This window comes from Ovis aries, chromosome 14, assembly GCF_016772045.2.
Source record: "Ovis aries strain OAR_USU_Benz2616 breed Rambouillet chromosome 14, ARS-UI_Ramb_v3.0, whole genome shotgun sequence".
In the NCBI taxonomy this organism is placed as follows: domain Eukaryota; kingdom Metazoa; phylum Chordata; class Mammalia; order Artiodactyla; family Bovidae; genus Ovis; species Ovis aries.
In genome coordinates, this window is record NC_056067.1 from 46,027,550 (window position 1) to 46,045,431 (window position 17,882).

A 17,882-nucleotide genomic window follows, 5' to 3' on the forward strand; every position below is an offset into this window, starting at 1 on the left:
TTTGTTGATTTGATTTTCTTCTCTCTTTTTCTCTTGATGAGTCTGGTAAGGCTTGTCAATTTTGTTTATTTTCTCAAAGATCCAGCTTTTAGTTTTATTAATCTTTACTATTGTTTCTTTCGTTTCTTTTTCATTTATTTCTGCTTAGATCTTATTGATTTCTTTCTTTCTACTAATTTGGGTTTTTGTTGTTGTTGTTGTTGTTCTTTTTCCAGTTTTAGGTGTAAAGTTAGGTTGTCTGTTTGATGTTTTTCTTGTTTCTTGAGGTAGGATTGTATTGCTATAAACTTCCCTCTTAGAACTGCTTTCACTGCATCCCATAGATTTTGAGTGGTCGTGTTTTCATTTTTATTTTTTTTTAGAAATTTTTTTATTTCCCTTTTGCTTTCTTCAGTAACCTGTTGGTTATTTAGAAACGTGTTGTTCTCCATGTGTTTGTGTTTCTTACAGTTTTTTTCTTGTAATTGATATCTAGTCTCAGCACTGTGATTGGAGAAGATGCTTAATATGATTATAATTTTCTTAAATTTACTGAGATTTGATTTGTGACCTAAGATGTGGGTGGACCTATCCTGGAGAATGTTCCGTGTACACTTGAGAAGAGGGTGTAATTCTTCTGCATTTGGATGGAATGTCCTGAAGATATCAATGAGATCTATCTCATCTAATGTATCATTTAAGACTTGTGTTTCTTTATTAATTTTCTGGTTTGATAATCTGTCCATTGGTGTGACTGAGATGTTAAAGTCTCCTACTATTATTATGTTACTGTCAATTTCTCCTTTTATGTCTGTTAGTGTTTATCTTAAGTATTGAGGTGCTCCTTTGTGGGGTGCATAGATATTTACAGTTGTTATGTCTTCCTCTTGGATTGATCCTTTGATCATAATGGAGTGTCCTTCCTTATCTCTTGTAATCTTTTTTATTTTAAGGTCTATTTTATCTGATATGAGAATTGCTACTCCAGCTTTCTTTTGCTTCCATGCAAAATATATTTGCATGGAATATATTTTTGCATCCTCTCACTTTCAGTCTATATGTGTCTTTAGATCTGAAGTGGGTTTCTTGTGGACAGCATATATATGGGTCTTGTTTTTGTATCCATTCAGCCAGTCTTTGTCTTTTGGTTGGAGCATTTATTCCTTTTACATTTAAAGTAATTATTGATATATATGTTTCTATTGCCATTTTCTTAATTGTTTGAAGTTGATTTTGATCTTTTTTCTTCTCTTGTATTTCATGACTACATAAGTCCCGTTAACATTTGTTGTAAAGCTGGTTTGGTTGTACTGAATTCTCATAACTTTTGCTTGTTCAAAAAGCTTTTTATTTCTCCATCAATTTTGAATGAGATCCTTGCTGGGTACTGTAATCTTGGTTGTAGATTTTTCCCTTTCAATATTTTAAATATATCCTGCCATTCCCTTCTGGCCTGCAGAGTTTCTGCTGAAAGATTAGCTGTTAAGTGTATGGGGTTTCCCTTGTATGTTACTTGTTGCTTCTCTCTTGGTGTATTTAATATTTTTTCTTTGTGTTTAGTCTTTGTTAGTTTGATTAGTATGTGTCTTGGCATGTTTCCCATTGGGTTTATCCTGTATGGGACTCTTTGTGCCTCTTAGACTTGATTGACTGTTTCCTTTTCCATTTTGAGGAAATCTTCAGCTATAATCTCTTTAAAAATTTTGTCATACCCTTTCCTTTTTTTCTGCTTCTTCTGAGACCCCTATAATTCAAATGTTGGTGCATTTGATATTGTCCCAGAAGTCTCTGAAACTATCCTCAGTTCTATTCATTCTTTTTACTTTATTCTGCTCTTCAGAAGTTATTTTCACTGTTTCATATTCCAACTCACTGATTCATTCTTCTGCTTCAGATATTCTGCTATTGAGTCCTTCTAGAGTGTTTTTAATTTCAGTAATTGTGTTGTTTGTCTCTCTACGCTTATTTCTTCTAGATCTTTGTTAATTGATTCTTACATTTTCACCATTTTGTTTTCAAGGTTTTTGATCATCTTTATTATCATTATTCTGAATTCTTTTTCAGGTAGTTTGCCTATTTCCTCTTCATTTATTTGGATTTCTGTGTTTCTAGTTTGTTCCTTCATTTGTGTAGTATTTCTTTGCCTTTTCATTATTTTATTTTAACTTCTTGGTGCTTGAGGTCTCCTTTTCCCAGGCTTCAAGTTTGAATTCTTTCTTCCTTTTGGTTTCTGCCCTCGTAAGGTTGGTCCAGTGGTTTGTGTAAGCTTTGTATAGTGTGAGATTTGTGCTGAGTTTTTGTCTGATTTTCCTCTGTTGGGCAAGGGTGAGTGAGGTGGTGATCCTGTCTGCTGATGATTGGGTTTGTATTTGTTTTGTTTGTTGTTTAGATGAGGCATCCTGCACAGGATGCTACTGGTGGTTGGGTGATGCCACGTCTTGTATTCAAGTGGCTTCCTTTGTGTGAGTTCTCACTATTTGATACTCCCTAGGGTTAGTTCTCTGGTTGTCTAGGGTCTTAGAGTCAGTGCTTCCACTCCAAAGGCTCAGGGCTTGATCTCTAGTCAGGAATGAAAATTCCACAAATGGCTTGTTATGGCATTAATTGAGATTAAAACAAATATCCAAAAATGAGAAACCAAAGATGAACCCCAAACAAATGGCAGTTATAAAATCAGGCAAATAATAATAAAGTAACGATATACACATAAACATACACACCCATAAGCAAAGCGAAAACAGTCCAACAAAAATACAGTAGATTGACACAGCGAACAAGGTAAATCAAAAAGTATATTTACCAGGTAAGAACAAAACTAACTAAAGCACAAACCAGAAAACAAAACTAAAGCAAGGGGTCGTGGGGAATAAAGCAATAAAAACAAAACTAACAAATATGTTGAGAGGAAAGGAAAGAAAGACAGACTAGGTATGCAGAGTTAAATGGAGGTAGATGAAGAAGATTTATATACACTAAAGATTAACTGCAAGGGGAAAAGAACAGTAGGAAAGGCAAACAAAGGTGCCCTCAGCCTTTGGATCATTCCAGGGTTCCTACCCGACTTTATCCTTTGGAACGCGTTATAGTTTTGCTAGTCACCTCCTAGTCCTGCTTTCCTGCTTGTCTCCTCAGTCACCTCTAGAAGTCTCTCTGGGCCCTTACACTTTTGTTGACCTCATCCCCCGCTGGGTCTTTAGGGTCCCTACCAGGGTTCAGTCCCCAGTGCTACTTGTTCCAAGTCTCCTGGGCTCTAACCTGCCTTCCCTCATCCCCCCTTCTCTTTCCTCTCGCTTACCACGGTGGGATGCTTATTCCATACTGCCGCCTTAAATTATGGAGAGGATGTGAGTAATATTTAGAATCTCAGCAGCACTGCGGGGGGAGTGGGGAGGGGCATGGGTATAGACCAGTTCTCTAAATCCTGAGATGCAAAATTTTAGAGTAGGTGGAAGAAATTCCAACAGTACGGCAGCAACTTTTAAAAATATGTTTGTTTGTTTTTATTAATTTTGACTGTGCCCGTTCTTCGTTACTGTGTTGCAGACTTTCTGTAGCTGTGGCAAGGCGTGGGGGCTCCCCGTGGTGCACAGGCTTCTCATTGCGGTGGTTTCTCTTGTAGAGCACAGGCTCTACAGGGCAGGCTCAGTAGCTGTGGAGCAGGGGCTTAATTGCCCCAAGAAATGCGAAATCTTCCAAAACCAGGGATTGAACCTATGTCTGCTGCATTGGCAGGGAGATTCTTAACCACTGGATCACCAGGAAAGTCCACACAGCAGCAGTTTAAAAAATCATTCTCCAACTTGCAGAGCTGCGAAGTCTGTTTTTGTAAAATGGTGGTAACAATAGCCATGATGTTGCAGGGAGATGAAAGGAAATTGTGAATATGCCAGATAAAGGGTCGATACGCAACACCTGCGGGTGGGTCTTGTTCCTGCTCCGTGGCTTCCTGGCTGCAAGTTGCTGGGCACGTGCCTTCTCCTCACCTCTCTGGCCACACTGCCCATGTCCTTCCTCTCACAAAGGTCCTGTCACACTGGCCTGCTTTCTGTTTTCTTGAGACTCCAAGCTCTTTTCTGCCTCTTAGCCTTTGTGTTTGGTGAGTCCTCTGGGCTTTTTGCTGCAGTCTGCCTGACTGGCACCTATTCTTCGAGTCTCAGCCTGATTATCTCTACGCTGAAAGGCTTTCTTTTTTATTCCTCTGAGAGGCCTTCTTGAGCCCCAGCCTAAAGCAGTCACCCACCTCAGTCTCTCACCCAGCACCTTATATTCATAGCTTTTATCTCTTATGTTTCAGAAAGTGCCTTGTGAGCTTTAATGTATATGAAGGAGAGGAGTAACAATCAGTTTCAGAGAGGTGGTATGTGCGTGCTGAGTCGCCTCAGTCGTGTCCAACTCTTTGCGACCCTGTGGACTGGCTCCTCTGTCCATGGGATTGTCCAAGCAAGAATATTGGAGTGGGTTGCCATTTCCTTCTCCTGGGGATCTTCCCAAGCCAGGGATCGAACCCACATCTGTTAGTCTTTTCACTGGCAGGCAGGTTCTTTACCATTAGCGCCATAGAGGTGGTATAGCAAGGTGGTTAGGAGCACCACCTCTGGACCCAGACTGCCTGGGTTTTAACCTGAATTCTTCTTTTTTTCTTGAACTTTTCTGTGCCTCAGTTTCCTCATCTGTAAAATGAGGATAATAATATAAATGTTCCCTTATAGTGTATTTGTGAGGATTAAGTAAGCTCACATATCTTAAGTACTTAGAAAAACATTTGGCACATTTGGTAAGTACTCTGCTGCTGTTAGTTACTACTGCTGTGATTATGTATTTTGGGTGACTGATGTCATGTATTTTTCCTGTTTGGTGGTGCAGAGTCCATCCAGCTTGCAAAAGACCTGGTCTAAAAAAGACCAGCTACTCTCATGCCCAGTAATGCTGATAAACAGATTAAAAAAACAACATGAGTTCCATTGCCTGGGTTAATCCTGCTGACTTTCAGATGGGTTACCCTTCTAGGCCTCTCTTTCCTCATCTGTAAGGAGATGATGATAGCGACTATATCACAGGGTTATTGTGAGCATTAAATAAGTTAATACAGTTGTATAAACAGCGCCTGTCTCCTGATCAGATGCTCAATAAATATTGACTGTTACTGTCCTCTCTATGCCTCTCATTTCTGAGGCCCAACACCTTGTTTGAGAGTGTTTTACTTTATAATAATTAGAAACTAATCTCTTAAGACTATGAAAATATCACGATTTGTTAGTCCATCCTCTGTAAATGTTTAGTCAGCCATGATGGGAACTAGCTCATTAGACTTATTTTGCTTAGAGGATTTTTACCTTTTAAGTGTGCTTGTTCCAGTTCACTGTTTTCTTTACTCACTGAGCCTCTAGACTGTCAATTTACTGAGCAAACGGACAGTGTCCTCTTTGTTCACTGCTGTGAGCACAGTGCTGACTTTGAAACCAGAGACTGCCTGAGTTTGTATCCCAGCCTTGCTACTCCACAGATGTGGGACCTTGGCCCTCCGTGTTCTCATCTGTGAAATAGGGCTGATAACAGCGCCTTCTTCCCTGGGTGGTTGTGGGCTCTCGAGTCTTTCATATAAGACGCATAGAGACTTGCTCTTTTCATTGAGGCCTTCACCCCTTCCTCTGACCTCTCAATTTCCTTCCATGCTTAGTTTTTCTCTAACGCTCCCATCATCACCTGATATCTATTTTACATATTTATTCTGTTCGTTTCCTGTGTCTACTATCCCGTCACCAGTAGAATGTGAGCTCCAGGAGGACAGGGATTTGACTACATTCCCCACCATTCTATGCTTTAGCACAGTGCTTATCAAAGCAGTACTGAAGAGGCTGAGCATTAGCTGCTGGTAGATGACCCTAGAAGCTCGGTGGACATGTTGGAAATAACAGACTGAATGGATGGCTGAGGGGTGGGGAACCTGCTGGGGCAGGCGCTTCTGATTTGGGCCTTTTCCCTGCAGGTATCACTGGAGAAGGTGCTCGGCATCACGGCCCAGAACAGCAGTGGCCTAACCTGTGACCCCAGCACAGGCCACGTGGCCTACCTGGCAGGGTGAGTGAGTCAGTGGGCCTAGCCTCTAATCACGGATCCTGAATTCAGAGCCTGAAGTCTTTGATGATCTTCTCTGGGCCTTGGCTGTTCCCTCTGTAGAGTGCAGATAATGCTGCCTGCTTCTGAAGGCTGTGGGAAGGATTCCACCAGCCCCTCTATGTCTAGAATGGTACAGGCACGCGTGCGTGCTAAGAAAGCCTTATTATGACTGTAAGTGGGAGGTGGCAGCGATTCTGGGAAAGAGAGGAGGTTAAGATCAAAGCCACGGTTGGTGTCAGGCAGTCAGCATTAGTGTCCTAGCTCCACCACACATGCCCCTGTCCTAGCCTCTGCTTTGGTAAAACAAAACTAGGATACCCTCCTCCTGGTAGTTAGAAAGGACTGAAGGTCATCTGCAACCACTTATTCCACAAATACTGGTCTAACCTGTACTGTTCTAGGCACCGAAGGGACCCCTCCCCCTGCAGGGCAGGGCAAGGCCATAGTAATTCCTGATAAACAGCATCTATTACTGAGTCTTTGGGAAGGAGCCAGAATACAGGACAGGGGGTGCTCTTGAATCTGACAGGTGTGGAGTCACATCCCCACTCGTTCCCTGATCTGCTGGGGAACCCTGGACAAAGAACTGCTCTCTCTGGGCTTCAGTTTCATCATCTATGAAAAGCAGCTAAGACTGCTGACCTCACTTGGCAGTTGTAAGGATTTAAAGATATTGTACACAGTAAGTCTTTTGTGGGCTTCCCTGGTGGTTCACTGATAAAGAACCTGCTTGCCAATGCAGGAGACGCAGATTCAATACCTGGGTGGGAAAGATCCCTTGGAGAAGAAAATGGTAACCCACTCCACTATTCTTGGCTGGAGAATCCCCTGGCAAAGGAGCCTGGCGGGCTACAGTCCATGGGGTCGCAAAGAGTCGGACACGACTTAGTGACTGAACAACAGTAAGTCTTTATTAGACCAGAGCCTGGCAGTATAGTTACTACAGAGGGAGTGTTGGCTTCTTTTTAAGAATTTGTTGGTATCAGTAATAATGATAAGTGCCCTAGAATTCTCAGCATAGATAATGGGGGAGGAGGAGACTGAAGAGAGAAGCTTCTGAACAGAAAGAGCCTTGTCTATCAGTTCAGTTCAATTCAGTTGCTCAGTTGTGTCTGACTCTTCGTGACCCCATGAATGGCAGCACGCCAGGCTTCCCTGTCCATCACCAACTCCGGAGATTACTTAAACTCATGTCCATTGAGTTGGTGATGCCATCCAACCATCTCATCCTCTGTTGTCCCCTTCTCCTCTTGCTTTCAATCTTTACCAGTATCAGGGTCTTTTCAAATGAGTCAGCTCTTCTTATCAGATGGCCAAAGTATTAGAGTTTCAGCTTCAGCATCAGTCCTTCCAATGAACATTGAGGACTGATTTCCTTTAGAATGGAGTGGTTGGATCTCCTTGCAGTCCAAGGGACTCTCAAGAGTCTTCTCCAACACAACAGGTCAAAAGCATCAATTCTTCAGCACTCATCTTTCTTTATAGTCCAACTCTCACATAGCCTTGTCTATATGTGGGCTCTTATGTTGGGAGTGCAGTCATCCCTGGACCCCAATATTCCCCTCAGTTTGGGCACATTTTCCTCTTTCTCCCCAGCTGTGTGGTGGTGATTTTGAACCCCAAGGAGAACAAGCAGCAGCACATTCTTAACACTGCCAGGTAAGCTGGGGCCTGGGCAAGGGTAGGATCAAGGTCCTGACACATCCCTCCTTCCCCACACTGCCTGGAGGTGCTTGTGGGTGACTGATTCATTCACTCACTCGGTTCAGGTTCAGTCTGCTCTGTGCTAGGCACTGGTCCAGGTGTTGGGAACACAGCCGTGAACAAAAGAGATAAGAAGCTGCTCTCTATAGAGCTGACAGCTTGTGGGGGAGACAGACTAAACTAGTTGGCAAGTTACTAGCCAACCATCAGACCTTGACTGTGGCTATGGAGGAAATGAGGATGTGTTCGGGAAGGTTGGCAGGCAGAGGACCCTTATCAGAGTCCTATCAGAGCCCTCCTGGGGCTGAGACCAGGAGAAAGTGAGGGGGTAACCCATGTGAAGGTGTGGGGAGAGCATTGTAGGCAGAGGGGACAGCAAGAGCAGTCATTTTTGAATCTCAGGTTGAGTAGTTAAGAATCTTAAGTTGTTGGAGGAGCAGTCAGAGTTCCATGGTTGAGGCTGGAGCCCCACAAGTCAGATCACCTTGGGGAGTGGTTGGCTATCATGCTGATTGCAAAGAGAAGCCACTAGAGGGCGTTTGCAGGCTGAGGCTATGCTTAGCCTAGCCACCCAAGCCCTCTAGCATGCTCTACTTCCCTTCCCCACTTTCCTTTTTCCCACAAAATGTACTCCTTTTTGATATACTTTCTAATTTCCTCAATGATGATATTTACTGTCTTCCTCTACAAGATGAGCTGTCTGGGGGCAGGGACTTTCTTTTAGTTAATTTCTTTGTCCCTATACCCTAGGTCAGTGTCTAGGACATTGACAGCACTTCTTGTTTCCTGAATGAATGAATGAATGTAATTTGGGTTTTAGAAAGATCCCTCCAGCTGCCAGTTTATTGGGGAAGACTCTTGGCCCCAAGTTGGTACCTGGGGTCTGCCTGGTGGCCCACTGATCACTGTGTCATCCTTGGGCTTTGGTCCCCACTGAGTTGTGACCTTAGGAAGGCACTCCACTGCAACGTTTTTTTTTGGCTTGTAGGATCTTAGTTCCCCAAGCAGGAATCGAACCTGAGACCTTGGCAGTGAGAGCTCAGAGTCCTAACCACAGGACCACCAGTCCTTCCCCTCATTGCAACTTTTTATTCCACAAATACTGCACAAATAGCTCAAGTTGAGCTCCTTTGGCCCAGCTCTCCAGGTGGACAGAGAAGATGCGGGTTTTCTTCTTCCTTTACGATCCGTAAGGCAGAGTCCCTGAAATGTGGTTTGGCAGATACAGATTCTCTCTTGGAAGGGGCTTCTTGGACCCTTGGCTCTGACTGTGGGTTCTGCCACTGGTGATGAGGGCAGAGGTGGGTCCCCATCCAAGCATGTTTATTCACTTTGTGATCTCAAATGAAATACTTCTTGAATGTTTGTCTCAAATATTGGACTTACTCGACAACCTTCAAAGTTTTCTACACAAAAATCCAGATGCCCTTTCATTTTGGAAAAGTGAGAGGTTCACATCTCTGGGGCCCACATTCTCCATGGCAGGAATGGGCTGGAGCTTGCTGGCATTTGTCAGAATCTCCATTGGCCAATTCTTCTCATCCTCCCAGTTGCCTTCCCAACGCCCACAGGTGGTAGAGTAGGTCGCCTTAATCTGAAGCACATAGCTGAGAAGAGTCTACTCTTGGTCATTGGTGGGTCTGTCTAAGGAGGCGGGGTGGCCAGGGTAGAGGTTTCCATCCTGGCTGCATTTCAGAGTCACCTGATCCCAGGCTTCACCCTCAGAGAAGGCAGAATCAGTATGGAGTAAGGCGTAAGCACTGGCAATTTTTAAACTTCTTACATTGAAATAATTTCAGACTACAAGACTAGTACACAGAGCACCTGTACACCTTTCACCCATATTTTCCAAATGCTAACATTTTACCAACATTTGCTTTATCATTCTCTGTCTCTGGGAATTTTTTGCTGGTCAAGTGGTTAGGACTCCGCACTTTCACTGCCGAGGACCCAGGCTCAATTGCTGGTCGGGGAACTACGATCCCACGGGCTGTGCAGTATCCACTCCATCAGGGCTTGAGGTTTGGAGGAGGAAAGGGCCTTTGCCTTTACAAAACCTCATTTCTCTGTGCACTGCCCCTGCTTCTCCTGGCTGCAGGAAGTGCTGGGAATGCACCGGGTGCTATGCTGGGCCAGCTTACAGCACTGGCTCCGGGGAACTGTGGTCGCTCATCTCTCCTGGCCTCTTGGGAGCGAGGAGTGGAGCGAGGATTGCACTGAGTGCTGTGAGCACAGCCAGGCTGGGGTCTGGCTGCCCACCCTCAGTGGAACCAGTGATCAACCCCTTTCCTTGTCCCCAGGAAGTCTCTGAGCGCTCTGGCCTTCTCCCCTGATGGAAAGTACATAGTGACGGGGGAGGTGAGTGGTGATCATGGTAGAGTGGGTGGGGAGGGGTCTTGGGGCCATTCCTCTGGCCCCAGCAGACCTGAGGAATCCCTGGAATAGCTCCTTCCTGGACCAGATGCGGCAAGGGACGGTGGGGGATGGCTTTTGGGCACACCCTGGGGCAGTACCAGCTTCAGCCCTGACAGCCCCTCCAGCCTCGCCCGGTGCAGAACCCAGCAGCAGTAAATGGCACCATCTTCCCCAGAATGGGCATAGGCCTGCTGTACGTATCTGGGACGTGGAAGAGAAGAGTCAGGTGGCGGAAATGCTGGGCCACAAGTATGGCGTGGCCTGCGTGGCCTTCTCCCCCAACATGAAGCACATTGTGTCCATGGGCTACCAGCACGACATGGTGCTCAACGTCTGGGACTGGAAGGTAAGAGCTGGTGGGTGGGTGGCAGACAGCTGGCTGCCGGAACACCCTGGGTCTCAGGCATGGGGAGAACTAAATGAGAGAACTTGGTAAAGCATTTATCCAACGCACTCTTTGTTTGTTTAATAATGTTTACTTTTGGCTGGGTCTCTATTGTGCAGGCTTTTCCCTAGTTGCAGCGCTTGTGCTTCTCATTGCGGTGGTTTCTCTTGTTGCAGAGCATGGGGTTCTAGGGTGTGCGGGCTTTAGTGGTCATGGATCATGACTCTAGAGCACAGGCTCAATAGTTGTGGGCGTGGGCTTAGTTGCTCCACGGCATGTGGGATCTTCCTGGACCAGGGATTGAACCCGTGTCTCCTGCATTGGCAGGCGGATTCTTTGCCACTGAGCCACCAGGGAAGCCCTATCCAGCAAATATTTCTTGAGCACCTACTGCATGCCAATCCCTATTCCAGGCATTTGTTGTAGGGCGTGTGACAAGCTCTCAACTAGTGGAACGTATCATTCTTTTTATACTGACCAGCTGTGACCTTGAGCAAGTGACCTAACCTCTCTGTGAGTGTGTTTCCTCATCTGTAAAATGGATGTAATAGTATCTACTTTGTTGAGTTGGGAGAACTCCGGTCTATGCGTTGGAAGGCTGGGCTTGGGAACAGCTGGGGGAGGATTTAGAGTTGGCAGAAGCGGGTGTCAGTCCTGGCTCTGTTCATCACCTGCTGTGTGACCTTGAGCATGCGACAGTCCTCCCTGAGCATGATAGGGTAGGGGAGAAGCACCTCCCTCATAGGACTGTTGAGGGGTTTCCTGAGCTGTCCTGTGAAGGGCTCAGTGGGGCCCAGAGTGGAAGCCCAGTCTCCAGCAACATGGGTTGCACCGTCCTTTGCTTCTAGCTGTGGCTGTCTTCAACACCATGTGTGGGCTGCAGGGCTTAGACTCCCGAGGAGAGTTCTGGAACTTCCTCTCATGTGGAAGCCCTTCCAGGCCTCAGTCTCCTCTGTGTTGGGAATGAAAGAGGGTCACATGTAGGTTTCCCTAAAAAGAAGGGCCTGAGGAAGACACCCTTGGAGCAGGTGAGGGCAGGGAGACACAGGGCTGAGAGAAGAGGCTCAAAGAGTCTGGTGAGGTGGGTGCTGGGGTGACCTTCTCTGCATTGATTCTTCCAGAAAGACATCCTGGTGGCCTCCAACAAGGTATCGTGCCGGGTCATTGCCCTCTCCTTCTCAGAGGACAGCAGCTATTTTGTCACTGTTGGGAACCGGCACGTGCGGTTCTGGTTCTTGGAAGTGTCCACCGAAGCAAAGGTTAGTTTTCATCCCCACCCCCTCAGCCAGGCCTAGGGGAGAACTGTCAAGGGTAGTAGGGGCTCCTGGTTCTGCTATGATTCGGGGGCAGTGGCTGTATAGCCTCTTAGTGGGGCGGCCTTCTGTCTCTGGGACTGCTCTCCAGGTGCTGACTGACTGCCAGACCTGCTGGGAAACCTCTTCTTCCCTGCTGGGCCCTGGGGCCACCCCTCATTCCGGGCCTGTGGCCTCCAGCCACTCTGCCTGGAGGCATACATGTTCTTTTCTTTCTTCTTCACTTGGAGGTGTTTCTGCGAGTTCTCGCATTTAGCTGTGTCCTGTCCACTGGTCAGGAGAGCCTGTCGTGACCTGGCTGGGGACTAGGCTGGCTGTTCGGGGTCTCACTGTGCCCCACTCTCCCTCCAGGTGACGGGCACGGTGCCCCTGGTGGGGCGCTCAGGCATCCTGGGTGAGCTGCATGACAACGTCTTCTGTGGTGTGGCTTGTGGCCGGGGCCAGATGGCAGGCAGTACCTTCTGTGTGTCCTACTCGGGCCTCCTCTGTCAGTTCAACGAGAAGAGGGTGCTGGAGAAGTGGATCAACCTGAAGGTACCCCAGCCCCGCTTTCTGCTGTCAGTGCAGGAAACACTCTTCCCATGACATGTGTCTCCAGAGACTCAGCAGTGCCCCTGCATCATAGCTGGTCACGCCAGCTCAGGGTCTAATTTATGGTTCTGCTTGTTTGATTCTGGGAGAGGCTCTATGAGCCTCAGTTTTCTCATCTGTAAAATGGGACTACTGCTATCTGCCTCACCAAGTTGATAGGGGTGTCCTGTGGGATGGTATATGTAAGGCACTTAGGACATTGCCTGGCCCCTGTAACGGGTCAGGGTTACAACTGTTTCCCCATCACTGTGTGGTCCAGTTCACATTTGTTTCTTTACTGGGCATTCTTGGCTGGGGGGAGGACTGCTTTTTTCCCTTGTTTAATTTAAGGTATCATGGACTTAATAATTTTTATATTGTTTTTACAATCAAAGGCTATATAAAATACAAAAAAATTTAGTATGCATGTATATGTACGGCTGAGTCCCTCTGCTGTTCACCTGAAACTATCACAACATTGTTAATTGGCTATACCCCAATCCAGAATTAAACGTTTTAAAAAAACACATAAAATTTTAAACCAAAAAATGATGTATCAGTGAATTGCAGAACCACTTTTCTTCAGGATCTGAGGGTTTGAGTCCAAGCTGTCTTTCCATCCTGGGCTTGGGTGCCTGTTTGGCTGTTAGCAGAAGCATCAAAAGTTTTCCTGCTTGTCCTATCCCTGCTGTTGCGATTCTCCTCCGGACCTCAGCTTCAGGGTGAACGGCCTGGCAAGGGGCATGCAGAGAATTCTGAGCCTTTTCTGTCTTTCCTAGTTGGTTAAACATCATTTTTTTTGTTTGTTTTGTTTTGATTTTTAATTTTTACAGTGTTGTGTTGTTTGTGCCATACAACCTCACGAATCAGCCATAATTATACACACATCCCCTCCCTCTTGAGCCTCCCTCCCCTCCCCCCTCCCACCCCTCTAGATCATCACAGAGCACCAGACTGGGCTCCCTGTGGTATTCAGCAGCCTTTCCAGCTATCCCCTTTACACCAGATAGTGCATATATGTTGATGCTACTTTCTCCATCCGTCTCCCCCTCCCCTACTTTTGTGCCCACAAGTCCACTCTCTATAATCTCCAATCCTGCCCTGCCGATAGTTTCATCAATACCATTTTCCTAGATTCCATATATATATGCGTTAATATGCAGTATTTATTTTTCTCTTTCTGGCTTACTTCACTCTGTATAACAGGCTCTAGCTTCATCCACCTCACTAGCACTGACTCAAATGTGTTCTTTTTTATGGCTGAGTAATAGTCCATCGTATACATGTACCACACCTTTGTCCATCCATCTGTCGATGGCCATCTAGGTTACTTCCATGTCCTGGTTATTGTAAACAGTGCTGCAGTGAACATTATTTATTTTTCTCATTTGCATCCTCCTGCTAGAACTGCTGAACCTTTAAGCAAGTCAGAAGTTTTGATAGATAGATGCTTAGTCCCTGAGCAGTGGTCTTAGATGGCTCAGAAACTGAGTCTCTCTAGATTTGTCCTAACTACTCTAAGCTGTATCTAGAAGTTTGGCATGTCCTACCCCTTTATGGGCATGCCCTGGTTGAATGGATAGTCCTTCCTAAAAGATAGTAACTTTTTTCTGTGCTGCTTTGAAGTATATACTCTCTATGAAGTTATTTTTAAGTAATATGGAATCAAATTGAAGCTTAAAATTCAACACGTCTAGTGCAGGTGACCTCAGAGTTCTCAATCAGCTAAGGAGATATTTTCTATGCACAGCTGAGTTCCTCTATAGCAATGACAACTCTGCCCCAATTTATGCCTTTGTGTGCCTGCTGCCACCTTTTCTTCCACAGTGACTGTACATTATGTCTTGATTTCAAAAATCTTAAAATCTGCAAAAAATGGGTTTCTTTTTTAAAAAAGTATTTTTTATTTTGTGTTGGGCTATAGCTGATTAACAATGTCATGACAGTTTCAGGTGGACAGCAAAGGAATTCAGCCACTCATGTTCATGTATCCATTCTCCCCCAAACTCCCCTCTCATTCAGGCTGCCACATAACATCGAGCAGAGTTCCCTATACTGTACAGTAGGTTCTTGATGGTTATGCATTTTAAATATAGCAATGTGGACCTGTCCATCCCAAATTCCCTATCTCTTCCCCCTAACCTGCCTCCTGGCAACCATAAATTCATTTTCTAAGTCTATGAGTCTCTTTCTGTTGTATAAGTAAGTTCAAAATATGGGCTTCTTAAATCCAAAAACTATAAAGCTTTTCTGGAGGCCCAAGGCTGACCTGATCTGGGCCACATGAAGCACCAAGCCCACTTGGGTCCCTTTGCCCCCACAGGTCTCCCTGTCTTCCTGCCTCTGTGTCAGCCAGGAGCTCATCTTCTGTGGCTGCACTGATGGGATAGTCCGCATCTTCCAAGCCCACAGCCTACAGTACCTCACCAACCTGCCCAAGCCGCACTACCTGGGGGTGGATGTGGCCCAGGGCCTGGAGCCCAGGTACTGCCCGGCACGGGGGTGGGGGGGCCCACCTAGAGTCCCTCTGCCAGTATCTACCCATGCTTCCTGATCCATCTGCTTACTGGCAGCCCTGGGTTGGAAGCAGGGTACAGACCCTAGGAGGCAGCAGAATCTCGTGATGTCTGTAGTTTAATGCATACGTGCTCAGTCGCTCAGTTGTGTCCAGCTCTTTGCGACCCTATGGACTGTAGCCCACCAGGCTCCTCTGTCCATGGAATTCTCCAAGCAAGAATACTGGAGTGGCTTGCCTTGCCCTCTCCCAAGAGATCGTCCCCACCCAGGGATTGAATCTGAGTCTCTTATGTCTCCTGCATTGGCAAGTGAGTTCTTTACCACTAGCACCACCTGGGAAGCCCCAAGGTGCTGGATGATGGATGAGTACATAAACATTTGAAAAACAAAAAAGATCATTTCAGATAGTCTTAAATGCTTTGCTGAAATAAAGCAGGGACTCCAGGAGAGGGTCTTGGGATGGGTCTATGTTGATTGGGTGGCTGGGGGAGGCCTCCCGGTGAGATGAAGCCAGCTGTGTGGAGAACTGGGTCCTGAGAGCGAATGCAAAGGCCTTAAGGGGACAGCACACTGGGCTCAGTGTGTCATGGGGACAGCAGGAGGCCATGTCGCTGGAGCCTGGTGTGCCGGGTGGGGGAAGGATGACAAGTGAGAGCATTGATGGAAGCTGCTGGAAGGGCTTGGAGCCTATCCTTAAGTCAGTGAACAGCCACTGGGACCTCAGGCATTGGTGTTACTTGGTGAGGCCTCGAGGAGTAGACCTCTGGCTGCCGTGTTGAGAGAGTGGAGGGGCTGAGCTGTGGTGTATCTGCCTGCTTTGTTGTCAGTCTGTGGGGGTGCTGGGTGTCTGGACTACCTCCTGGGTAAGCGTTTGGAGAGGGTGCCCAGATGCCAGAAAAGAAGGAGAAGATGGACGACAGTGTGTTGTAGAGGTCAGCTCTGCCACTTTCCACTGTGAGCTCTGTGGCCTCAGGCAGGTCACTGTACATATAATATAGTACCTACCTTTCCTGGAGGTTGTGGGAATTCAACACAGCTAGAGCTCTCAGCTCAGCACCCTGGAGGGCTCAGTAAACTGTAGCTGTGGTAGGAAGGTCCCAGGCCAGGACTGGTACCGGAAATTTTGATCATGTGTTGAGGCCAAGAGAGAAGGCCATGATCCTGTGCTCAGAGAGGATGGATTTTGTGCCAAGTAAAATGAGGGGAGAGAAATGTTGACAGAAGTTGAAAACTCAAACACTCTCAGGGGCCAGGCAGAAGCTTCCAGTTTACAGCCTGTGTATTAGAAGCAAAGCAAAGGAAGAAGATGGAGCGAGCAGTAAAGTCGGAGTGGGAGAGCTGGGTTACCACAGAGATCATCAGAGATGGCATTGCCAAGCAGGAGGCTGCTCGGGTGTCACCAGAGGCAGCTGTCACTACTCGCAGTGACATCGGTGGTGACTGACGACTCACGTGGCCCTGTCAGCTTCCTCTTCCACAGGAAGGCAGAGGCCACCTACCCGGATACAGTGGCGCTGACCTTTGACCCCACGCACCAGTGGCTGTCCTGCGTGTACAAGGACCACAGCATCTACATCTGGGATGTCAGAGACATCAACCAAGTAGGCAAGGTGTGGTCGGAGCTCTTCCACAGCTCCTACGTCTGGAACGTGGAGGTGAGCCCCTCTCTCCCTCTCCTTACCCCTGCTCAGCCCCAGCCTGGGGTCTCAGCTGAGAAAGCTTCTGCAGAGTTTGGGAAGCCCGTTCAACCCTACCTGCCAAAGATACTCCTGGACCCCTGCTATGTGCCAGGTGCTGTTCTGGGTGCTGGGGACATGTCTGAGCAGGAAGCTGACGTGAGTCCGCGTCTGGAGCTCACATCCGGGTGGTAGAGTACACCTATGAACACATCAATCTAGAACATGCCGAGTGCAATACCTCTCTGAAGAGAAACAAAGCCACCCAGCAGGGAATGGGATCAGAGGTGCTATTTTAGAAAGGAGAGTGGTCAGGGAAAGCCTCTCTGAGGGTGTGGCATTCTTCTAGTGAGGGACTCGCAGGAAGAGAGGGGTGAGGCCAGCCACCACTGGGGGTATGGCAGGCTCAAAGACCCCACAGCAGGAGCATATGTGCCTCAGGGAGCTTTCTGTCAAGGGCATTTGTGTACTTTATTGGGGTTTATTTTAGTTTTGGCTGTGCTGGATCTCTGTTGCTTCATGGACTTCCCTAGTCACAGAGAACAGGGGCTCCTCTCTAGGTGCAGTCCGCGGGCTTCTCTTGTTGAGGAGCATGGGCTCTGGGGCTTCCATAGTGGCAATTTGCGAGCTCTCGAGCACAGGCTCAATAGTTGTGGCGCGTGGGCTCAGTTGCTCCTCGGTATGTAGGATCTTCCCAGACCAGGGATCGAACCTGAGTCTCCTTCATGGGCAGGCAGATTCTTTACCACTGAGCCACCAGGGAAGCTTGCTTTTTTGTTGTTTTTTAAGTATTAAAGAAGTCTTTATTTTCTGAGAATGAATCTGTGGGACTTTTTCATTCTCTGAAGGTATTCGAAGTACTTCTTGCCAATAAAGCAACTCTTGGAGAAAGAATTGTATCCAGTTTTTTTTTGTTTTTTTTTTTCTGAGAATGTTTGTGCTAGATAAGTGATGTTTTCAGTGGCCCAATTCAAGACTGTGAGAAATAACTTCATTCTTTTGAATAGGCATTATCCAGCTCTTTGCTTCAATGTATCTGCCTTCATGGATCTGACATTTCTGTTGCTTGTACTTTTCTCACTTAACAAAAATATTTTTTAAAAATAATTTTCAAAATTTATGTATAAAAACATTCTTCTTGGGAAAAAACATGAAATATTACAGATAAAGCTAAAGTCTGTTTTGATCTTTTAATAGCTTTTTACT

The 17,882-nt window shown here is 46.5% G+C and overlaps 1 protein-coding gene across 3 annotated transcripts in view; it reads left to right on the forward strand.

Moving 5' to 3' along the window:
* Positions 1-17,882, forward strand: part of WDR62 (WD repeat domain 62) — a 49,723-nt gene that overhangs the window by 5,426 nt on the left and 26,415 nt on the right. The window contains exons 1-9 of one of the 3 annotated variants that reach the window (XM_042230836.2): positions 5,972-6,057; positions 6,626-6,778; positions 7,693-7,755; positions 10,101-10,158; positions 10,391-10,561; positions 11,722-11,859; positions 12,265-12,447; positions 14,807-14,967; positions 16,466-16,655. In XM_042230836.2, the coding sequence (XP_042086770.1) occupies positions 10,451-10,561; positions 11,722-11,859; positions 12,265-12,447; positions 14,807-14,967; positions 16,466-16,655 (783 nt within the window). In that variant the 5' untranslated portion in view covers positions 5,972-6,057; positions 6,626-6,778; positions 7,693-7,755; positions 10,101-10,158; positions 10,391-10,450. Of the gene's footprint in view, positions 1-5,965; positions 6,058-6,625; positions 6,779-7,692; positions 7,756-10,100; positions 10,159-10,390; positions 10,562-11,721; positions 11,860-12,264; positions 12,448-14,806; positions 14,968-16,465; positions 16,656-17,882 lie in introns of those variants that run through there. The other 2 variants (XM_027977380.3, XM_042230835.2) reach the window with 2 other exon arrangements.